This window comes from Cherax quadricarinatus, chromosome 56 (assembly GCF_038502225.1).
Source record: "Cherax quadricarinatus isolate ZL_2023a chromosome 56, ASM3850222v1, whole genome shotgun sequence".
Lineage (NCBI taxonomy): Eukaryota > Metazoa > Arthropoda > Malacostraca > Decapoda > Parastacidae > Cherax > Cherax quadricarinatus.
In genome coordinates this window covers 10,898,620-10,924,060 of record NC_091347.1, presented here as the reverse complement: position 1 = coordinate 10,924,060, position 25,441 = coordinate 10,898,620, and the positions used below count along the sequence as shown (strand labels likewise).

The window sequence follows — 25,441 nt, the reverse complement described above, 5'->3', positions numbered from 1 at the left end:
TTCCCCTATTCTGATTTCTCCCCATTTATGGAAACTCTCTGCTGCCTATTTGTCAACCATGCCTCTACCCAGGAAAAAATTTCTCCTATTCCGTGTGCCTTAAGTTATCTCAACAGCCTCTGATGTGGAACTCTGTCGAAAGCCTACTGAAGTCCATTTACACAATATCACATTCAGTACCATGATCTACCTCCTCAAATACATTAGTGAAGAAAGTTAGTAAATTCATAAGACAGGAACGCCCCTTTGTAAAACCGTGCTGAGATTCATTAATCAGTTAATGCCTTTCAAGATGGCTACGATTTTTTTCGGCAATTATTGATTCCATAAATTTATCAACTATTGGTCTATAGTTCGAAGCTAATTACCTCTCACCTGCGTTGTAAATAGGTATTACATTTGCCATTTTCCACTTGTCTGGCACTATGCCAGTTTGTAGTGATATGTTGAAAAGATTAACCAAAGGTATGCTACGTTCCTCTTTACATTCCTTTAACACCCTTGCAAACAGTTCATCAGGGCCTGGGGATTTGTTAGGTTTTAATTTCTCTATTTGCCTGAGGACCATGTCACTAGTTACCCCAATCGTGCATAGTTTATTATCGTCCTGTTCTACATAATTTATTATTTCTGGAATTTCGCTAGTATCTTCCTGAGTAAAAACTGAGAGGAAGTAGGTATTGAAAACTTCACACATATCCTTATCACTGTCAGTGATCTGACCAGAGTTACTCTTAAGTGGGCCTATCGTGTCCCTAATCTTACTTCTGTGTACCTGACAGAACCCTTTGGGTTAGTCTTCGAATCCCTTGCCACTTTAGCCTCATAATCCTTTTTTGTTTTTATTACTTTTTTTTCTCTTTAATTGAATATATTGATTTCTTAAATGCCATTCCCCTCTTTTTATACGCCTATATAATAGTGTGCCTCTCTTTTGACCAATGAGATGTTTTAATCTATTGTTTATCCATTTTGGATAATTTTCGTTAGCTCTAATTTCCCTACTCGGGACAAAAGTCGTCTGGGCAGCCAGCACTATGTTCTGAAATACGTCATATTGGCAACCAACCCTACCTACCTAACACATAGTAAGGTCAGCCCAATTTAGCCCAACCAGGTAATTTCTCATACCCATGATTTCAGCCAAGCAGAAATCTGGGACAGTGACTTGATTGCAGTTATCTGGGTAATTCCATGATACATTGAAGCTAAGTGACTTGTGATCACTTTCCCCTAGTTCATCACTAACCTCACAGACTGTTTCAAAAAGCAGTCTTCAACCGTATCAAGAAAGTCTCTAGACTCATGAGTTCCTGTCACATTGTTCCAATCAATTTATTTAAAGTTAAAATCTCCCATTAACGCATTTTTATATCTAGACGCCTTATGAATTTCGTCCCACAGGAGCCTACCACACTATCAAGGTTTGGGGATCTATAAATCACACCCAAAATAAATTTTTCATGACCTTCGAGAAACTGTACCTAAACAGATTCTGTGTCCGATGTTTCTAATCTTACATCTTGTCTAACACAACAATTTAAATTATCTCTGACATACATCGCCACTCCACCACCCTTTCTGTTTACCCTAATAGTGTTGAATAGTTTATAGCCCTGTATGTTGCATTCAGAAGGCATTTCTCTATCTTTCAAGTTGAACCAGGTCTCTGCAAGTAATCTTAGCTCATCTCTCTTATTTCTTAAACTCCTACTATTTGTATAGTAAACCTTAAGGGAGCTAGTCACTCGTTGCCCTCTATTGTCTCTCTTTGTTGAGCAATTGCTTTGCCTTTACTAGCAACTTTATTTTGAATGTTGTCTTTTAAACATATCCCTGAGGTATCCTGGTGATATCTGACGTTTTCAACCCTAATACTGCAGCCTGATTGTTTCCCACAACACAAAACACCCATATCTCTATAATCTATCAGTTTAAATTCCTTGACAAGTCATCAATGACCCCCTCAATCGAATTGGCTAATGCAACCACTCCAACCCCAGAGAGATGAACCCCATCCCTTGCATACATATAATGCTTGCCATAGAATTTGTCCCAGTTATCAATGAATGGGATTGCAAGTTCCTTGCAGTACCTGTCTAGCCAGCAATTTATACCAATTGTCCTAGACATTCATTCATTGGCCACTCTCCTTCTAGGCAAGATGCTACATATGATTGGGATCCCTCCCTTAGACCTGACAACTTCTATGGATGACCTGTACTTATCCAGTGGCTCCTGTCTCCTACCCTTCCTGAAGTCATTCCCACCAGCACTAAGACAGATAATGGGCTTGTTCACATTGCCTGACATAATATTATCTAATCTGCTGATTATGTCACCAACACCAGCTCCTGGGAGGCACACCCTCTGTCTGACCTTTCTATCTCTGTTACAAAAAGCACTGTCCATGTATCTTACCTGAGAATCTGCTACAATCAGAATATTCTTATCTTGATTAGCAGGGGAGTCAGTGGTACCTTTAACCTCACTAACCACTGAAGTACACTCATCCTGGAAAACAGATAATAGATTTCCTACCTTCACATCTTCTGTATTAACCCTCCTTATCTTCTTCCTGAACTGTGACCCACTTGCCACCTAAAGCGGCTGCTACTCTCCAACTCACTGCTGGTAACCTTTTCCTCCTTACCAGCTCCCACCTTCTCACACTCACTCCCAAACCCATCTAGGCGAGGCTTTAGCCTTCCATTTTCCTCCTGAAGAAGTGGAACCTCCTTCTTCAACAATTTAACCTGAGATTCCAAAACGCTAAAGCAGGCCATGGTGCTCAGTAACACCTTACGTTAATTCCCGGACAGCTTAGGACAGTGAACACACGTTCATGTCATCATAGTGGGTTATAGATCTACTCCGGCTTTTAACTGCATTCCTATAACATTCATTTTCATTATTTACTTCTCTCCTAACATTATTACTAATGCATGACACAGATACACCAAAGTTATATTCTACATTCTCCTTCAGGGTACTCTTCTTGGCAAACATGTCAACTTTATCATGAAGGAGTAATCCAATGTGTGATGGGATCCATATAATTGTTCATTAATTCCTATTTCCAGGATTTTTGAGTATCTATACCTGGCTTCTACAATGAGCATGTTGTTGAAGTCATTAGAATATTTGTCATATTGTTCCAATTACTTTAGATAATGTTAAAATTTCCATTGAAACTGCATCACAATTTCTAGATGCCTGAGCAATTTCGTTCCAAAAAAGTTTACCATAGTCACTATCTAGGCTCAGGGGTCTGTAAATCACAATTGAAATTAGCTTTTCATATCCTTCGAGAAACTGCAGCCAATTAGATTCTGTATTTAACTTCCACCTTCCAATCGTTTCTGACGTATCATTATATATTTTCTAATATATATAGCAACTCCACTCCATTTCTTGTTTGCTCTATCAGTGTGCAGTCATTCAGCAGACATTTCCCAATTTTTTAAAGTGAACTGGTTTCAGTTATTACAATAATATATATGTTTCTTGCACATACAATTAGTCTTAGTCATAGTAAATACTTCGTTAACTGGATCAACACAAGCCTGTGATCTTCTGTCACTCAACACCCAGAATCCTTCCCTCCCACAGGAGTACTTGAATGTCACATTAAGAGTTTTGGATAATTGGAATTCTACGCAGTTAAAGGGGCAGGAAAAGACGGCTCTTGCCCTTATTTCATCTAGTATCCAGGAGAAAATACTCAGCGCCTCTCTCCTTCTGGCCTCCGTTCTTAGTAACTCATCCATCCACTTCACTACACATTCCACAGGTGAGTTTCACCCAGTCTCTCAAGTGTACACACGCTCAGCACCAACATGTACACACACACACACACACACACACACACACACACAGACGAGGAAGACATGACTGAGATAGTAAATTTTCAGAGAATAGGGGGGGACTTGAAGAGGAGAAATTGGCCGGTCAAGCTGATTTTCAAGACAAACAAAACAGGATCCTGCAAGAGAAACCACGGCTGAAGGAATCGTCCACATACAACAGGGTGTTCCTAGACAGAGACAAAACAAAAACAGAACAGCAGCTGAGGAAGAAGACACACAAGCATAAGAGACTAGGAAGAGAGACAAGGACAGAATCAGCAGAGGACACCCAGAGCAGAGCAGAGCAACAAGCACAAGCGCACACAGAACCTCCCCCAGAACCTCACAACCAAACACGTTATCCCAACACAAACCACAATCCACACTTACAGCACCCACCCCACAATATACTGTAGAATACCACTGCACACTGCCAGGTCCCCCACTCTCACAGACCCCTCAAAACACAGTGTTGGAGAGGAAACTGAAGGTATGGTACAACAACACTTATGGAATAACGAATATGTAGGAGTGGCACGAAAGAGTCAAAGAGGCATCACCAGACATCATAGTTCTCACAGAAACTAAGCTCACAGAAATGATCACAGATGCCATCTTTCCAATGGGATATCCGATCCTGAGGAAAGACAGAGAAAACAGAGAGGGTGAAGGAGTTCAACTGCTCATCATAAACCAATGAGATTTTAATGAGCTGGAGAGAGGAGACAGAGGAGAAGCAAGAGATTGCATAATGGGAGCACTAGTCTGGAGGTCCCAAGGTGGTAATTGCAGTGATGCATAACCCACCACAGAACAGTAGGAGTCCAAGGCAAGAGTATGATGAGAGTAATAGAGCGGTGGTTGACACACTGGCTGAAGTGGCAAGAAGGGCTCATTTGAGCAAGGCAAAGCTGCTGATTATGGATGACTTCAACCACAAGAAAATTGAGTGGGAGAACGTGGAACCACATGGGGGCTAGAAACGTGGAGGGCTAAGATGATGGAGGTGGTACTAGAAACCTCATGTACCAACTTGTAACAGATACCACCAGAGAAAGAGAAGAGGATGAACCAGCGAGACTGGACCTAGTATTCACCTTGAGTAGTGCAGATATTGAGGACATCACATGCGCAAGACCCCTCGGAGCCAGTGATCATGTGGCTCGGAGCTTTGAATTCATAGTAGAGTTACAAGTGGAAAGGGAAGCAGGAAGGGCAGGACGAATGAAGCCAAACTACAAGAACGGGGACTATGTAGGCATGAAGAATTTCCTGCACGGGGTTCAGTGGGACAGAGAACTGACAGGAAAGTCAGTAAATGAGATGATGGAATATGTGACAACAATATGCAAGGAAGCTGAGGAGAGGTTTATATCCAAGGGTAACAGAAATAACGAGAAGGCCAAGATGAGCCCTTGGTTTACTCAATGGTGAAGGGAGTTGAAAACCAAGTGTGCTAGAGAATGGGAGAAGTATAGAAGGCAAAGGATAAAGGAGAATAAGGAGAGCATTTATAGAGCCAGAAATCAATATGCACAGGTAAAAAGGGAGGGCGAACGACAATACGAAAATGACATAGCAGAGATAGAAAAATCTGACCCGAAGCTGTTGTACAGCCACATCAGGAGAACAACAGTCAAGGAACAGGTAATCAGGCTGAGGAAGGAAGGAGTGGAGATCACAAGCAACATCTGAGAAGTATGTGAGGAGCTCAACATGAGAATCAAAGAGATGTTCACAGAGGAGACAGAAGGGACTCCAAAGAGACGGAAAGGTGGGGTACACAATCAAGTGTTAGACACATTACATACAACCGAGGAAGAAATGAAGAGACTGCAAAGCGAGCTAGATACCTCAAAGGTGATGGGGCTGGATAACATCTATCCATGGGTCCTGAGAGAGGGAGCAGAGGCACGATATGTACCACTAACAACAGTCTTCAGCACATCTATCGAAACAGGGCGACTACCTGAGGAATGTAGTCCCAATTTTTAAGAAAGGAGACAGACACAAAGCATTAAACTACAGACCAGTGTCACTGACATGTATAGTATGCAAGGTCATGGAGAAGATTATCAGAAGAGTGATGGAAAACCTAGAAAGAAATGAGCTTATCAACGACAGCCAGCATGGTTTCAGGGACGGGAGATCCTGTGTTACAAACCTTCTGGAGTTTCTATGACAGGGTGACAGCAGTAAGACGAGAGAGAGAGAGGGGTAGGTAGATTACATTTTCTTGGACTGTAAGAAGGCGTTTGACACAGTTGCACACAAGCGATTAGTACAAAAAGTGGAGGACCAGGCAGGGATAACAGGGAAGGCACTGCAATGAATCAGGTAATAGCTGTCAGGAAGAGAACAGTGAGTCATGGTACGTGGCGAGGTGTCAGTGGGCGCCTGTAACGAGCAGGGTTCCACAAGGGTCACTTCTAGGACCGGTGCTGTTTCTGGTATTTGTGAACGACATGACAGAAGGAAAAGACTCTGAAGTGTCCGTGGTAGCAAATGATGTGAAGTTGATGAGAATTCAGTCGGACGAGGACCAGGCAGAACTACAAAGGGATTTAGACAGACTGCAGGCCTGGTCCAGGAACTGGCTCCTGGAGTTCAACCCCACCAAGTGCAAAGTCATAAAGATTGGGGAAGGGCAAAGAAGATCACAGACAGAGCACAGTCTAGTGGGCCAGACAACTTCTCAATGAAAAGGGTCCTGGGGTGAGTATAACACCTGGCACAACTCCTGAGGCGCACATCAACCAGATAACTGCTGCAGCATATAGACGCCTGGGAAACCTGAGAATAGCGTTCCGATACCTCAGTAAGGAATGGTTCAAAAGACTGTACATCGTGTACGTCAGGCCCATACTGGAGTATGCAGCACCAGTTTGGAACCCACACCTGATCAAGCACGTCAAAAAAATAGAAAAAGTGCAATGGTTTGCAACAGGACTAGTTTCAGAACTAAGGGGAATGCCCTACGAAGAAAGGTTAAGGGAAATCGACCTGATGACACTGGACCACAGGAGGGTTAGGGGAGACATGATAACATGCAAAATACTGCGAGGAATTGACAGGTGGATAAAGACAGGATGTTACTGAGATGGGACACAAAAACAAGGGGTCACAATTGGAAGTTGAGGACTCAGATGAGTGAAAGAGATGTAAGGAAGTATTTCTTTAGCCATAGAGTTGTCAGGGAGTTGAATAGTCTGGCAAGTGACGTAGTGGTAGTTGGAACAATATATAGCTTTAAGACGAGGTATGATAAAGCTCATGGAGCAGGGAGAGAGAGAACTCAGCAGCGCTCAGTGAAGAGGCGGGGCCAGAATCCTGCTACCACAAATAGGTGAGTACACACGCAGAGGGGGAGAGAGAGAAAGGGAGAGAGAGAGAGAGAGAGAGAGAGAGAGAGAGAGAGAGAGGGAGAGAGAGGGAGAGAGAGAGGGAGAGATAGGGAGGGAGAGGGAGGGAGAGGGGGAGGGAGAGGGGGAGGGAGAGGGAGAGAGAGAGAGAGAGAGAAAGAGAGAGATAGAGAGAGAGAGAGGGGGGGGGAGGAGGGAGAGTCTGAGGACCCAGACAAGTTGAGTCCAAGATTGCCGAGATGTGCAGACCAGCTAGCAGCACCTCTAACTCGCATCTTTCAGCACTGCCTAGTTCAGTGTAAATGGCCCTCTCTCTGGAAAGAGGCAAATGTAGTCCCTGTTCACAAAAAGAAGAGCAGAGCAGAAATCAGCAACTACAGACCAGTGTCACTCCTGTCAATCACTGGCAAGATCCTTGAGACAATAATCTCAAGACAAATGACAGAGTTTTTTGACTACCACTCACTACTTTGTGACTGTCAGTATGGCTTCAGGAAAGGTTACTTTGCTGCTGATCTGTTGTTAAACCTCTCCACTAATTGGCAACAGTCACTGGATGAATCCAAAGTCAGCTGTGTGGTAGCACTGGACATTGCTGGTGCTTTCGACCGGGTGTGGCATTAATGCCTCTTAGCAAAATTGCAAGCTCTGAGAATTGTAGGCTCTACGTTATGTCTCCTCAGTGATTACCTTCATGGTAGATCTCTAAGGGTAGTTCTCTATGGTATGGAATCAGCAAGACATCCAACTGGGGCAAGTGTTCCACAAGGAAGCATGCTGGGACCATTTTTATGGAATGTCTACTTCAATGACCTTCATCTCATCCCAGAATCCCATGCATATGCAGACGACTGTACACTGACATTCACTTATCCAGAAGAAGAAATACCAGCTGCTCTAAGCTACATCAATCGCCAGCTAAGAGCTATATCAGCTTGGGGAAACAGATGGCAAGTAACATTTGCACATGAGAAAACACAAATGATGGTCTCAAGGCACCATGATGGTAATACCGGTGCATTAGTAAGAATGAATGGGAGAGTGAGGGTACCTGGGGAAAAAGTTGATATCCTTGGGGTGAAACTGACCATGAAGAACCATGTTGTAAATCTTGCAAACAAGGCAGCTAGGAAGCTTACAGCACTCCACCGTATCTCGCATCTGCTTGACAGTAGGGGTTGCAAGACTATGTATGAGGCACAAATACGCTCACACCTTGAGTATGCTCCACTTTCTTGTTTTGCTTCCCCCCCCCCCCTCTCATCTGCGACTGTTTGACAGAGTAGAGAACAAGAGCAAGACGTCTTTATCGCCTGGACCAATCCTGGATAGATCTGTTATTTCAGCAGAGCCTTCAACACAGGAGCTGTATAGCCCTTGTGGCTTAGCGCTTCTTTTTGATTATAATAATAATTCAACACAGGAGGGATGTGGGTGGCCTTACTGTTATGTACAAGGCCAATATTGTCAAAGTACCGCACTTGTATCCACTTCGAGGACAACGAGAAGCAAGCTTCTATACCACAAGACGGGTAGAAAGCAGCAACTTCACTCTGGCTGTACTCTTCTCCAGAACATTACTTCATCCGAGATCATTTATTCCCAGAATGACTCAAGTCTGAAACACATTCGTACAGCATTATGATGTCAACGAGATAGTCAGTTGATCAAATAAAAATACTGGCCCACAGATGGCTCCAACTTCATCCTGTTCCCTACTTGTATGTGTCATAGGAATAAAAATATTTGTATATTTCGTAACAATAAAAATGCTTTCAAATGAGCTGATGTAGGTAACAGCTCTTAGCTTGCCAATAAAGTTAGGAATCCTTAACCTGTAAATAGCTTGTCAATAAAGCTAAGGATCCTTAACCTAACCTTGATAAATTAGACACATGTGCAACTCTTGAGTATCTTTATTGAGGGAACGTTTTGCCACACAGTGGCTTCATCAGTCCATACAAAGGAGAATCGTGAAGAACAGGAGGAGAATGAGGTAATCAGTCCCTCAACCTTGAGTCGATGTGGTCAGTCCATCAATCTTGAATATAATACAGCATATGTGCAGAGAAACAGCTTATATACCATAGGCAGGAGAGGTGCAGCAGTCGTAGGTGGTGTCACATTTGTTCATTGTGGGGGGGATCCTTGGCGTGGTGAAGAGGCTCTTGGTCTGAGGAATTAGACCTGTCGGTCCCCTTCCTCAGACCGAACCTAATTACCCATCCTCCCCATCCTCCCCTTTTCCCTTTCCTCCTCCTCCTCCCCACCCCTCCCTACCCCTCCCTTTTGCCCTTCCTCTTTTTGGCCTTTGGGATTTTTCCCACAGGTGCGCTAGTTCCTAGGTAGGGGAAAGGGTACCGGGGTCCATCCCATTCTGTTGAGGTTCTTGGCAGTGGTGTAGTTTGCCGTGGAATCTGGATCACCTGGGGATGTCCCGATCCCTCTCCTGTATCCCAAAGAGTGGCTTTGGGTGTCTTTCGGGCGACAGGTGTATCTCTGGAAGCCACCTTTCAGATTCCGGGGGTGGTGGCCGAAGGAGGTATGCTTTGTGGCGGATATCCGGCCGCCCTCTCTTTTGTCCACTGAGGTAGCTCGGCAGATGTGAGGTTGCTATCCTGGATTGCTGGTTTACTGGCATGAAGGGTAGGGTATGGCACGGGTTCCATGCTGCATCTGCGCTACTAGCGGTGCTGAGGTCCTCTTGGGCGCTGAGGGAGATTTCCGGCTCTTTCATTCCTCCTGGGAACTATTCCTCCCTGCCCCCCCCCCCCTTTTTTTTATTCTTTTTTTTTATTTTTATTTTCTTTTCTTTTTTTTTTCTTAAAAACAAAAAGCAAAGGAAAACCCAATCCATGAACCCACTACCCCCAGGCCCCTTCTTGATACCGCACCCCATTCTGACCCTGCCTTGTTTTTTGACCCCACTTCGGACACTCCTGATGTCCCTGTACCTCTTGCTGGTGCTGTTTCCTCACCCGCTTCAGGTACCAGGGCTTCGACTGACTCCTTTGATTTGTCTGACCTCCGCTCTCCTTTGACTATGCTTCCTGCCTCTCCCTCTACGGTACAGCAATTTTCGAATCGCCAGCCCGTTTCACGATGGACCAACTCCGGTCCTACTCCTAAATGCCAACGACAATCTCCTGATGATGTTCCTTCGTTACCTTCCCATTCTACTCGGAAAAGACCGACACGTCATGCACTCCCTCTTCACACTCAGTTTCAGACCACACAATGGACTAAATTCTTTAAGACTGACTTCTTCTACTGCCTATCTTTCCGACCATAGTATTGGCAAAGTGCTCCTACACCATGTTGATAGAGATATTTCCTTTCATGCTCTTAAGAGTGGTATGCACATCATCACTGTCCAGAACGCTACCCAAGCTCATGATCTTTCTCTTCTTTCACATATCGATTCCTATCACTCTCGAAAAACATTCCCTCAATTCTTGTGGTACTGTCATTATGCCCCATACCATAGTCCAACAGAATTTCAAGACATGTGGCAATGACATTCTCGAACAGCTGGAACTCCAAGATCTCACAATTCTCAAGGTAAACACTTATGTTCTTCCTGCCCGTGGGTGAAGACGATACCCTTGCAATGTGGCTCGTTTAACTTTTGACAGCCGTGAACTCCCACATCTGTTTATGTAGCAGGACATTGGTTACAAGTTCGAAAGGTGATCCCTACACCGCAACTCTTTCTTTACCTTCCCTTCTCGCTGATGGACCCACCTTTCATCCAGACTCTCTCATTGACTTTTTGACAACAACTGACTTCACAAACTCTGATACCTTCAGCCCTTTCTACCTCAATCTCTTGCTACCCTCTACCCCCGCACTATCCCCTGCCCCGCTGTTTTCTGTAACCTACTGATCATCCCTCCCTCCTTATGCTGCCCAATACTCTCACTTCCTTCCCTACCCTGCAGCGCTGTATAGCCCTTGTGGCTTAGCACTTCTTCTTGATTATAATTATAATAATACACCACAACAGTGTAGAAATTGCTGGCGATTTGGCCACCCAGCGAAATATTACAGATCTATAGCCGAATGCCCAGTCTGTGGTGCCGATGACCATTCTAATACGTCTTGCAATTGACCTCCCTTTTGCCTTAATTGTCATGAGGCTCACCCTTCGTGCTCTCACTGTTGCCAGGTCTACTTAAATGAGCGGGAAATTCGTTGCCTCAAAGAGGCAGAAGGTCTCCCTTATGCTATGGCAGTTTCTCATCTCCGCCTCCAAGGGAGACTACCCCGTGTTTCTTATTCTCGTGTTTCAAAACGCCCCCCCACTTCTGGGGTCCCATCTTCTGCAGCCTCCTCTGTGGTTGCCAGTCCCATAGTCACTCCTGTATCTAATTCTTTTGCTGTCCTGGGCTCAGACGTCCCTACTTCAACACCTCAGTCTGTTCTCACTTCTTCGTGTTCTCCCTCACAAACCCTGGTATCGACAAGACCTTGTACGACACCTCCTCCCAATCGTCCCTCTACTTCTCAGAAGTCCAAAAAGTCTCCTTTAACCCCTCCTTCCCTTCATCCACCTCCACATTTTACCTTCCCGGTCTCTGTACCTGGGTCTTCCCCTTTCACTGGCTCTGTTACAAGTGTGAAGGTTCATCCTCCTCCTCGTACTGTGCCTTCCTCCCCTGTCCCCTCCCAAGTTTCTTTCTCTTCTGCCACCTCCCAGGTTTCTGCCTCTTCTGTCCCCTCCCACACTTCTCCAGTTCCCTCCACCCTTTCGCCCCCTCCCCCCCCCTACCTTGTTACAGTCCATTACAGCTCCGATCTTTACTCAAACTCCTCCTCCTTCCATCTCCTTTCTTCACAATGCACCGTTCCTTCGCTACTTGAACGTTTTCCTTTGCCACTGCATGTAGACTTTTCTAACCCCTCTAGTCCGTAGGTACCCTTACCTGCGGATTTCAGGTATCTTTATCGTTGCCAATCATGGCCTATTTACAGTGGAATATTCGCGGCCTCAGGGGTAATCGGGGTGAGCTTCAGATGTTGCTCTCCCAGTTTTCCCCTGTTGGTGTTTACTTACAGGAACCAAAATTACACTGCCGTTATCTATCCTATCTCAGGCTATAATTTATTGTATTCTTTAGATCCTTTTCCTGATGGGACCTTTAATGAAAGCGCCCTTCTATGCACTGATATTCTGTACCATCAGCTATTTGTTCTTACTTCGCTGCATTACACAGCAGCCCGTATCCACTTGCATAGGTGGTATACACTCTGTTCTTTGTATCTCTCTCCTTCTTGGGCATTATCTATCCCAGATATTGCCTTTCTTGTTTCGTCATTACCGCCACCACTTCTGTTACTTGGCGATTTTAATGCCCATCATTTCCTCTGGGTCTCACTGTAATTACCGTGGCATTCAGTTAGAGGCTTTTCTTGCTACTCACCCCCTCCATGTTTTAAATACAGGTACTCACACCCATTTTGATCCTCGGACTCATACTCTCTCTTGCATCGATCTCTCAGTCTGCTCTTCCTCCGCCGCATTAGACTTCACCTGATCTGTTCTCCCGGATTTACATGACAGCGATCATTTCCCAATCATTCTTACTTCCCCTTCATATTCACCACCTCTTCGTAACCCATGCTGGCAATTTGATCAGGCAAATTGGAACCTTTACTCACAACTAACTATACCCCAAACTTCAGGCAGGCATTCTCAGAAATGCGTGCCTTGGTGGTCTCCTGCTTGTGCTCGTGCAGTACTTTTGAAACGCGCTGCGTGGGGCATGCGATCACTCGCCGTGTCATCCGTGATGCTAAACACACTTGCTGGCGAGATTATGTCTCCATCATCACCTCTGCTTCCTCTATGAGTGCAGTCTGGAAAAAAGTACGAAAACTGAGTGGTAAATATTCTCCTGACCTGGCTCCTGTTCTGCGGGTTGCCGGTGTTGATATAGCAAACCCACCAGATGTTGCCAACGAAATTGGCAATCATCTGTCCCATATTTCTCTGGGGCTCCATCTATGCCACTCGTTTCTTTCCTGAAAGTCTGCCAGAGAGTTAGCACCCTTGAACTTTTCTTCTCTCAGAGAAGAACAGTATAATGTGCCTTTTACACTTCAGGAACTGGAGGCAACACTCTCAGCTTGCCGATCATCGGCAGCTGGGCCCGACGACATTCATATTCGTATGCTACAACATTTACATCAGTCAGCCCTTGCAGTCCTATTACGCCTTTTCAATCTTATTTGGTCACAAGGAGTACTTCCACAACTGTGGAAATCTGCCATTGTTCTCCTTTTCCACAAACCGGGTACTTCGAGACATAAAGCCTCCCACTATCGTCTCATTGCTCTTACCAGTGCAGTTTGCAAAGTGATGGAACGTCTGGTAAATAGACGTTTAATGTGGTATTTAGAGACACACAACAGTCTCTCCACTCGTCAATATGGCTTTTGTAAGGGACGTTCTACCATAGACACCTTACTACGCTTGGATACGTATGTTCGTAATGCCTTTGCGAATAACCACTCAGTTATTGCCATATTTTTTGATCTTGAGAAGGCATATGACACAACTTGGAGGTATAATATTTTGGCCTAAACCCACTCCTTAGGCCTTCAAGGCAATCTACCATCTTTCCTTAAGAACTTTTTTAACTGACAGACATTTCCGTGTTTGGGTTAATAATGTGCTCTCCCCGGACTTTACCTCTTCAAGGGGGGCTCCTTGGTGTGGTGAAGAGGCTCTTGGTCTGAGGAATTAGCCCTGTCGGTCTTCTTCCTCAGACCGAACCTAATTACCCCCCATTCTCCCCTCCCCTATCCCATCCTCCCCATCCTCCCCTTTTTCCATTCCTCCTCCTCCTCCTCACCCCTCCCTTTTGCCCTTCCTCTTTTTAGCCTTCGTGATTTCTCCCACAGGCGCGCTAGTTCCTAGGTAGGGGAAAGGACACCGGGGTCCATCCCATTCCGTTGAGGTTTCTTGGCGGTGGCGTAGTTTGCCGTGGAATCTGGATTGCCTAGGGATGTCCCGATCCCTCTCCGGTATCCCGGAGTAGCTTTGGGTGTCTTTTGGGTGACGGGTGTAGCTCTGGAAGCCACCTTTCGGATTCCGGGGGTGGTGGCTGAAGGAGGTATGCTTTGTGGCGGATATCCGGCCGCCCTCTCTTTTGTCCACCGAGGTAGCTCGGCAGATGTGAGGTTGCTATCCCAGATTGCTGGTTTACTGGCATGAAGGGTAGGGTATGGCACGGGTTCCATGCTGCATCTGCGCTACTAGCGGTGTCGAGTCCTCTTGGGCGCGGAGGGAGATTTCTGGCCCTTTCATTCCTCCTAGGAACTATCCCTCCCCGGTCCCCCCTTTTTTTTTCTTTTTTTTTATTTTTATTTTCTTTTCTTCTTTCTTTTTTTTTCTTAAAAACAAAAAGAAAGAAGTAACCTAACCATGGCAGCCCTAGTCCATGAACCTGGTACCCCCAGGCCCCTTCTTGATACCGCACCCCGTTCTGATCCCGCCTCGTCTTTGGACCACTCTTCAGACATTCCTCATGCCTCTGTACCTATTGCCGGTGCTGTTTCCTCACCCGCTTCAGGTACTGAGGCCTCGACTGACTCCTTCGATTTATCAGACCTTCGCTCTCCTCTGACTATGCTTCCGGCCTCTCCCTCTACAGTGCGGCAATTTTCAAATCGCCGACCCGTTCCACGTCGGACCAACTCTGGTCCCACGCCTAAACGTCAACGACAATTACCTGCTGATGATACTTCTCCACCTTCACCTTCTCGTTCTTCTCAGAAACGATCGACACGTCCTTCACTACCTTTCCACGCTCAGTTTCAGACTGAACAGTGGACTAAATTCTTCACTTTACGACCAACTTCCTCTACTGCCTATCTTTCTGACCATAGTATTGGCAAGGCACTCCTACGCCATGTTGGTAAAGATATTTCTTTTCATGCTCTTAAGAGCGGTACGCGCATCATTACCGTACAGAATGCTACCCAGGCTCGTGAGCTCTCTCGTCTTTCCCATATAGATACTGTTCCTGTCACCCTTGAAAAACATCATTCCCTCAATTCTTGTAGTGGTACCGTTATTCTGCCCCATACCATAGTTCAACAAAATTTCCAGACATGTGGCACCGACATTCTAGAACAGCTGGAACTCCAAGATCTCCCAATCCTCAAGGTAGACACTTACGTTCTTCCTGCCCGTGGGCGGAGACGATACCCTAGCAATGTGGCTCGTTTAACTTTTGACAGCCGAGAACTCCCATCCTCCGTTTATATAGCAGGACATCGGTTACAAGTTCGAAAGGTGATCCCTACACCACAACAGTGTAGAAATTGCTGGCGATTTGGCCATCCAGCGAAATATTGCAGATCTATCGCCGAATGCCCAGTCTGTGGTGCCGATGACCATTCTAATACGTCTTGCAATCGATCTCCCTCTTGCCTTAACTGTCATGAGGCTCACCCTTCGTACTCTCGCCGTTGTCAGGTCTATTTAAACGAGCGGGAAATCCGTTACCTCAAAGAGACAGAAGGTCTCCCTTATGCCATGGCAGTTTCTCATCTCCGCCTCCAAGGGAGACTCCCACGTGTTTCTTATTCCCGTGTTTCAAAACGTCCCCCCACTTCTGGTATCCCATCTTCTACACCCACCTCTGTGGTTACCTCTCCCATAATCACTCCTGTATCTAATCCTTTTGCTGTCCTCGGCTCAGACGTCCCTACTTCAACGCCTCAGTCTAATCTCGCTTCATCGAGTTCTCTCTTACAAGCCTCAGTATCGACGAGACCTCGTACGACACCTCTTCCCAATCGTCCCTCTACTTCTCAAAAGTCAAAAAAAGGTCCGGTAACACCTCCTACCCATCTTCCACCTCCTCATTTTACCCTCCCTGTCTCTGTCCCTAGTTCTTCCCCTCTCACTGGCTCAGTTACAAGTGCAGAGGTTCACCCTCCTCCTCGTAATGTACCTTCCTCCCCTGTTCCCTCCCAAGTTTCTTCCTCTTCTGCCACCTCCCAGGTTCCTGTCTCTTCTGTCCCCTGCCACGCTTCTCCAGTTCCCTCCACCCTTTCGCCCCCCCCTACCTTGGTACAGTCCAATACAGTTCCAATCTTTACTCATCCTCCCCCTACCATTCCCAATATTGTCTCCCATACGACATCTCTGAATTCCGAAACACTTGAAGCAATCTCTGAATATATTGCAGAGACCAAACCATCAATGGACACTGATCCACCTTCCGCTCTTTCTCTCTCCTCTGCTCCATCTCCGCAACTCCTTTCTTCACAGCGCACCGTTCCTTCGCTGCTTGAACATTTTCCACTGCCTCCGCATGTGGACTTTTCTAACCCTTCTAGTCCGTAGGAACCCTTACCTGCGGATTTCAAGTATCTTTATCATTGCCAATCATGGCCTTTTTACAGTGGAATATACGCGGCCTCAGGGGTAATCGGGGTGAGCTTCAGATGTTACTCTCCCAGTTTGCCCCTGTTGGTGTTTGCTTACAGGAACCAAAATTACACTCTGCTGTTATTTCTCACATCTCAGGCTATAATTTATTGTATTCTTCAGATCCTTTTCCTGATGGGACCTTTAATGAAAGTGCCCTTCTTCTCCGCACTGATATTCCGTACCATCAGCTATTTATTCATACTTCGCTGCATTACACAGCAGCCCGTATCCACTTACATAGGTGGTATACGCTCTGTTCTTTATATCTCTCTCCTTCTCGGGCATTATCTATTCCGGATTTTGCCTTCCTTGTTTCGTCATTACCGCCACCGATTCTGTTACTTGGTGATTTTAATGCCCACCATTTCCTCTGGGGAGGGTCTCACTGTGATTCCCGTGGAATTCAGTTAGAGGCTTTTCTTGCCACCCACCCCCTCCATGTTTTAAATACAGGTACTCACACCCATTTTGATCCTCGGACTCATACTCTCTCTTGCATCGATCTCTCAGTTTGCTCTTCCTCCGCCGCATTAGACTTTACTTGGTCTGTTCTCCCGGACTTACATGACAGTGATCATTTCCCAATCATTCTTACTTCCCCTTCATATTCGCCACCTCTTCGCACCCCACGCTGGCAATTTAATCGGGCAAATTGGAACCTTTACTCACACCTGACTGTTTTTAAAGAGGTTCCTTCTTCGTCCTCCATCGATGAGCTTTTACACCTCTTCTCGTCCTCCGTTTTCACCGCAGCTTCTCATTCTATACCCCAAACTTCGGGCAGGCATTCTCAGAAATGCGTGCCTTGGTGGTCTCCTGCTTGTGCTCGTGCAGTACGTTTGAAACGCGCTGCATGGGGCAGGTACCGGTACAATAGAACCACAGAGCAACTCCTTGATTTTAAACAGAAGCGTGCGATCGCTCGCCGTGTCATCCGTGACGCTAAACGCACTTGCTGGCGAGATTATGTCTCCACCATCACCTCTGCTTCCTCTATGAGTGCAGTCTGGAAAAAAGTACGAAAACTGAGTGGTAAATATTCTCCTGACCCGGCTCCTGTTCTGCGGGTTGCCGGTGTTGATATAGCAAACCCACTAGATGTTGCCAATGAAATTGGCAATCATCTGGTCCGTATTTCTCAGGGACTCCATCTATGCCCCTCATTTCTTTCCTCAAAGTCTGCCAGAGAGTTAGCACCCTTGGACTTTTCTTCTCTCAGAGAAGAACAGTATAATGTGCCTTTTACACTTCAAGAACTGGAGGCAACACTCTCAGCTTGTCGATCATCGGCAGCTGGGCCCGACGACATTCATATTCGTATGCTACAACATTTACATCAGTCAGCCCTTGCAGTCCTATTACGCCTTTACAATCTTATTTGGTCACAAGGAGTTCTTCCACAGCTGTGGAAATCCGCCATTGTTCTCCCTTTCCGCAAACCAGGCACTACGGGACATGAAACCTCCCACTATCGTCCCATTGCTCTTACCAGTGCAGTTTGCAAAGTAATGGAACGTCTAGTAAATAGACGTTTAGTGTGGTATTTAGAGACACACAACAGTCTCTCCACTCGTCAATATGGCTTTCGTAAGGGACGTTCTACCATAGACCCCTTACTGCGCTTGGATACGTATGTTCGTAATGCCTTTGCGAATAACCACTCAGTTATTGCCATATTTTTTGACCTTGAGAAGTCATATGACACAACTTGGAGGTATAATATTTTAGCCCAAGCCCACTCCTTAGGCCTTCGAGGCAATCTACCATCCTTCCTTAAGAACTTTCTAACTGACAGGCATTTCCGTGTTCGGGTTAATAATGTGCTCTCCCCGGACTTTGTCCAAGCTGAAGGTGTCCCCCAGGGATGTGTTCTGAGCACAACACTTTTTCTCCTTGCTATTAATGATTTGGCCTCTAGTCTTCCATCAAATATTTGGTCATCACTCTATGTTGATGACTTCGCTATTGCCTGTGCAGGCGCTGACTGTCACCTCCTTACAGTTTCTCTCCAGCATGCAGTCGACCGTGTTTCCAATTGGGCCACCACACATGGGTTTAAATTTTCCAGCACTAAAACCCACCAAATCACTTTCACTAGACGCTCTGTCCTCTCTGATCATCCTTTGTACCTCTATGGCTCACGTATCCCTGAACGTGATACAGTCAAGTTTCTGGGCCTCCTCTTTGATCGTAGGTTATCCTGGAAACCTCACATTACCTCTCTGAAGGCAACTTGTCACAGCCGGCTGAACCTTCTTAAAACCCTTGCTCATCTTTCGTGGGGAGCTGATCGTCGAACCCTCCTTCACCTACATTCCACCCTTATTTTATCGAAACTTGATTATGGTGACCAGATCTATTCAGCGGCATCTCCTGCTACTCTCTCTAGCCTTAACCCCATTCATCACCAAGGATTACGTTTATGCCTTGGTGCTTTTCGCTCTTCCCCTGTCGAAAGCCTCTATGCAGAAGCGAACGTTCCATCCTTATCCGATCGCCGTGATGCCCATTGCCTGCGCTACTATGTACGCTCTCATGATCTCCGCAATCCTTCCATTTATAGAATGGTCACTGATATTAGTAGACATTCTTTATTTGTTCGCCGCCCCTGCTTACTCCGTCCCTTCTCTCTTCGCCTTCATTCGCTCTTGTCTTCTCTTCAACTACCACCTTTCTATGTACATGTAGCATCTCACTTTTCCCTACCCCCCTGGGAAGTCCCAGCTGTTCGAGCCTGTTCTTTCTCCCTCCCTTGCTCGAAAGCCCAACTGTCTACGGTCGCTTCCCGCTCTCTTTTTCTTGACCACTTTCACTCTCATTCTCATGCCATTGCTGTGTACACAGATGGCTCTAAGTCTTCTGACGGCGTAGGATTCGCAGCAGTGTTTCCGGACAGCGTCGTACAAGGGCATTTACTATCTTCAGCTAGTATTTTTACTGCTGAATTATATGCCATCCTTACAGCACTTATCCGTATTGCATCTATGCCTGTGTCATCATTTGTGGTTGTCTCAGACTCCCTTAGTGCTTTACAGGCTATACAAAAATTTGATACACCTCACCCCTTAGTCCTCCGTATCCAACTTTGGCTACGCCGCATCTTTACTAAGCATAAAGATATTGTTTTTTGTTGGGTCCCTGGTCATGTTGACGTACAGGGCAATGAACAGGCAGACACTGCTGCGCGGTCAGCAGTACATGACCTACCAGTTTCTTATAGAGGTATTCCATGTGCGGACTATTTTGCTGTAATATCTTCCCACCTTCACACCCGTTGGCAACAACGTTGGTCTACTATGCTCGGCAACAAACTTCAGTCTATTAAACCGAGTATAGGTTACTGGCCGTCTTCTTATCACCAGTGTCGAGGTTGGGAGACTACTCTCTCCCGTCTTCGCATTGGCCATACTCGTCTTACTCGTGGATATCTCATGGAGAGGCGTCTTGCTCCTCTCTGTGAGAATTGCCAAGCTCCATTATCAGTCAGCCACATTCTGTTGGACTGCCCACTTTATCAACGAGCACGCAGAATTTACCTCTGTCGTCGTCTTCGCCCCGCTGCTCTCTCTTTACCTTCCCTTCTCGCTGATGGACCCACCTTTCATCCGGAGTCTCTTATTGACTTTTTGACAACGACTGACTTACTTCACAAATTCTGATACTTTCAGCCCTTTCTACTTGTATCTCTTGCTACCCTCTACCCCCGTACTATCCCCTGCCCCGCTGTTTTCTGTAACCTGCTGATCATCCCCCCTCCCTCCTGCCATCCAATTCCCTTGCTTCCTTCCCTACCCTGCAGCGCTGTATAGCCCTTGTGGCTTAGCGCTTCTTTTTGATTATAATAATAATCCCCGGACTTTATCCAAGCTGAAGGTGTTCCCCAGGGATGTGTTCTGAACACAACACTTTTTTCTCCTTGCTATAAATGATTTGGCCTCTAGTCTTCCAGCCAATATTTGGTCAACACTCTATGTTGATGACTTTGCTATTGCCTGTGCAGGCACTGGCTGTCACCTCATTACAGTTTCTCTCCAACATGCGGTTGACCGTGTTTCCAATTGGGCCACCACACATGGGTTTAAATTTTCCAGTACCAAAGCTCGCCAAATTACTTTCACTAGACTCTCTGTCATCTCCGATCATCTTTTGTACCTCTATGGCACCCGTATCCCTGAACGTGATACAGTCAGGTTTCTAGGCCTTCTCTTTGACCGTAGGTTATCCTGGAAACCTCACATTACCTCTCTGAAGACAACTTGTCACAGCCGGCTGAACCTTCTTAAAACCCTTGCTCATCTTTCATGGGGAGCTGATCGTCGAACTCTCCTTCGCCTACATTCCACCCTCATTTTATCGAAACATGATTATGGTGACCAGATCTATTCAGCTGCCTCTCCTGCTACTCTATCTAGCCTCAGCCCTATTCATCACCAAGGATTACGTTTATGCCTTGGTGCTTTTTGCTCTTCCACTGTTGAGAGCCTCTATGCAGAAGCGAACGTTCCGTCCTTATCCGATCGCCATGATGCCCATTGCCTTCGCTACTATGTACGCTCTCATGATCTCCGCAATCCATCCATTTATAGAATGGTCACCGATATTAGTAGACATTCTTTATTTGTTCGCCACCCCTGTTTACTCCGCCCCTTCTCTCTTCGCCTACATTCGCTCTTGTCTTCTCTTCAATTACCACCTTTCTATGTTCATGCAGCATCTCACTTTTCCCTACCCCCCTAGGAAGTTCCAACTGTTCGAGTCTGTTCTTTCTCACTCCCTTGCTGGAAAGCCCAATTGTCTACGGTAGCTTTCTGCTCTCTTTTTCTTGACCACTTCCACTCTCATTCTCATGCCATTGCAGTGTACACAGATGGCTCTAAGTCTTCTGACGGCGTAGGATTCAGCGTCGTGCAAGGGCATTTACAATCTTCGGCTAGCATTTTTACTGCAGAATTGTATGCCATTCTTGCAGCACTTATTCTTATAGCATCTATGCCTGTGTCATCATTTGTGGTTGTCTCAGACTCCCTTAGTACTCTACAGGCTATACGGAAATTTGATACACCTCACCCCCTAGTTCTCCGTATCCAACTTTGGCTACGTCGTATCTTTACCAAGCATAAAGATGTTTTTTTGTTGGGTCCCTGATCATGTTGACGTACAGGGCAATGAACAGGCAGACACTGCTGCGCGGTCAGCAGTGCATGACCTCCCAATTTCATTTTGAGGTGTTCCATTTCCGGAATATTTTGCTGTAATAGCTACCCACCTTCATGCCTGTTGGCAACAACGTTGGTCTGCTCTGCTCAATAACAAACTTTGTTCTATTAAACAGAGTATAGGTTACTGGCCATCTTCTTGTCACCAGTGTTGAGGTTGGGAGACTGCTCTCTCCCGCCTTCGCATTGGCCATACTCAGCTTATTCATGGATAACTCATGGAGAGGCGCCCTGATCCTCTTTGTGAGAATTGTCAGGTTCCAGTATCGGTCAGCCACATTCTGTTAGACTGCCCACTTTATCAACGAGCATGCAGAATTTACCTCCAACGTCGTCTTCGCTCCGCTGCTCTCTCTTTACCTTCCCTTCTCGCTGATGGACCCATCTTTCATCCAGACTCTCTCATTGACTTTCTGACAACAACTAACTTACGCCACAAACTCTGATGATGATACCTTCAGCCCTTTCTACCTCAATCTCTTGCTACCCTCTAACCCCGCACTATCCCCTGCCCCGCTGTTTTCTGTAACCTACTAATCATCCATACCCCCTTCTGTCGCCCAATACCCTCGCTCCCTTCCCTACCCTGCAGCGCTGTATAGCCCTTGTGGCTTAGCGCTTCTTTTTTATTATAATAATAATAATACAAAGCAGGAGACAGTTCGTTAGCTTCGAATTGTAATCCAGTTAGCCTATCCACCACTGTAAGAAAATTGATGGAATCAGTAATTGCCGAGGCTACTCGAAGCCACCTTGAAAGATAAATTGATTAATGAATCTCAACACGCTTTTACAAAGGGGCGTTACTGCCTTACGAATATACTAACATTTTTCACTAAGGTATTTGAGGAGGTAGATCATGGTAATGAATATCATATTGTGTACATGGACTTCAGTAAGGATTTTGATAGTTAAACATCGGAGGTTATTGAGGAAAGTAGAGGCTCACAGACTAGGAGGAGAAATTTTTTCTTGGATAGAGGCGTGGTTGAGAGACAACAGAGTTTGCATAAATGGGGAGAAATCAGATTGGGGGCACGTCACAAGCGGTGTTTCACAGGGGTCAGTGTTGGGTCCCTTGTTGTTCACAGTTTACATAAACTACATAGATGAGGGAATAAATATTGACATAAGCAATTTTGCCGATGACACTAAAAGAGGCCGTCCTATTAATTCTGCTGAAGACACTAGAGTGCTACAGAAAGATATGGATAGGTTGATGCAGTTGTCAGAGAAATGGCAGATGCAATTTACTGCAGACAAATGTAAAGCTCTGAACCTGGGAAAAAGAAAATAACAATGGCACATATAAACTGTATAATATAGAGCTCATTGGCTCTTAAAGAAAAAAAATTTTAGGAGTTCTAGTTATCGATAATCTAAAGCCAGTTCAATAGTTAATAGAATTCGTGGATTCATATCAAGTATAAATAATAGATGTGAGGCTATTCTACAACTTTATATATCCTTCGCAAGGTCTTATTTAGATTTTACTGCGGAGTTCTAGTCACCATATTGCGGAATAGACATAAATGCGCTGGGAAACATATTTAGAAGAAAGTCGATCCCATGTATCCGAAATCTTTCCAACTAGGATTGACTGAAGACACTTAATCTGCGCTCTGAAAAAAAGCTAACGGTTAGGGGAAATAGGATTAAGATGTATAAATGAAAGACGTGAATAAATAAAGTGGATGTATATAACGTGCTAAAAATATCTAACCAAGACAGGATTTACAGCACTGGGTCCTCCCACTATCGTCCCATCCCTCTTACTAGTGCAGTTTGCAAAGTGATGGAACGTCTCGTAAATCGACGTTTAATGTGGTATTTAGAGACACACAACAGTCTCTCCGCTAGTCAATATGGCTTTCGTAAGGGTCGTTCTACCATAGACCCCTTACTACGCTTGGATACGTATGTTCGTAATGCCTTGCGAATAATCACTCAGTTATTGCCATATTTTTTGACCTTGAGAAGGCATATGACACAACTTGGAGGTATAATATTTTGGCCCAGGCCCATTCCTTAGGCCTCCGAGGCAATCTACCATCCTTCCTTAAGAACTTTTTAACTGACAGACATTTCCGTGTTCGAGTCAATAATGTTCTTTCCCCGGACTTCGTCCAAGCTGAAGGTGTCCCTCAAGGATGTGTTCTAAGCACAACACTTTTTCTCCTTGCTATAAATGATTTGGCATCTGTTCTTCCACCCAATATTTGGTTATCACTCTATGTTGATGACTTCGCTATTGCTTGTGCAGGCGCTGACTGTCATCTTATTGCAGTTTCTCTCCAGCATGCGGTCGACCGTGTTTCCACTTGGGCCACCACGCATGGGTTTAAATTTTCAAGTACCAAAACTCGCCAAATTACTTTCACTAGACGCTCTGTTATCTCTGATCATCCTTTGTATCTCGATGGCTCCCGTATCCCCGAACGTGATACAGTCAGGTTTCTAGGCCTTCTCTTTGACCATAGGTTATCCTGGAAACCTCACATTACCTCTCTGAAGGCAACTTGTCACAGCCGGCTAAACCTTCTTAAAACCCTTGCTCATCTTTCCTGGGGAGCTGATCGTTGAACTCTGCTTCGCCTACATTCAGCCCTCGTTTTATCGAAACTCGATTATGGTGACCAGATTTATTCCGCGGCCTCTCCTGCTGCTACTCTCTAGCCTTAACTCTATCCATCATCAAGGATTACGTTTGTGCCTTGGTGCTTTTCGCTCTTCCCCTGTTGAGAGCATCTATGCAGAAGCGAATGTTCCATCCTTGTCTGATCGCCGTGATGCCCATTGCCTTCGCTACTATGTACGCTCTCACGATCTCCAAAATCCTTCCATTTATAGAATGGTCACCGATATTAGTAGACATTCTTTATTCGTTCGCCGCCCCTGTTTGCTCCGTCCCTTTTCTCTTTACCTACATTCACTCTTGTCTTCCCTTCAGTTACCACCTTTATATGTTCATGTAGCATCTCACTTTTCCCTACCCCCCTGGGAAGTTCCAGCTGTTCGGGTCTGTTCTTTCTCACTCCCTTGCTCGAAAGCTCAACTGCCTACGGCGGCTTCCCGCTCTCTTTTTCTTGATCACTTCCACTCCCATTCTCATGCCACCGCTGTGTACACAGATGGCTCTAAGTCTTCAGACGGCGTCGGATTCGCAGCAGTGTTTCCGGACAGCGTCGTGCAGGGGCATTTACTATCTTCGGCTAGCATTTTTACTGCTGAACTGTATGCCATTCTTGCAGCACTTACTCGTATCGCATCTATGCCTGTGTCATCATTTGTGGTAGTTTCAGACTCCCTTAGTGCTCTACAGGCTATACGAAATTTTGATTCATCTCACCCCCTAGTTCTCCATATCCAACTTTGGCTACGCCGTATCTCTAAGAAGCATAAAGATATCATTTTTTGTTGGGTCCCTGGTCATGTCGACGTACAGGGCAATGAACAGGCAGACACTGCTGCGCGGTCAGCAGTGCATGACCTACCAATTTCCTATAGAGGTGTTCCATTTCTGGACTATTTTGCCACAATAGCTGCCCACCTTCGCGCCCGTTGGCA

At 45.6% G+C, this 25,441-nt stretch overlaps 1 protein-coding gene across 5 annotated transcripts in view; it reads left to right on the top strand.

Moving 5' to 3' along the window:
• Positions 1-25,441, top strand: part of LOC128700667 (adhesion G protein-coupled receptor L4) — a 361,845-nt gene that overhangs the window by 190,926 nt on the left and 145,478 nt on the right. For all 5 annotated transcript variants that reach the window (XM_070097077.1, XM_070097076.1, XM_070097073.1 and 2 more), the window contains one exon: positions 3,613-3,793. In XM_070097077.1, the coding sequence (XP_069953178.1) occupies positions 3,613-3,793 (181 nt within the window). The remainder of the gene's footprint in view (positions 1-3,612; positions 3,794-25,441) is intronic.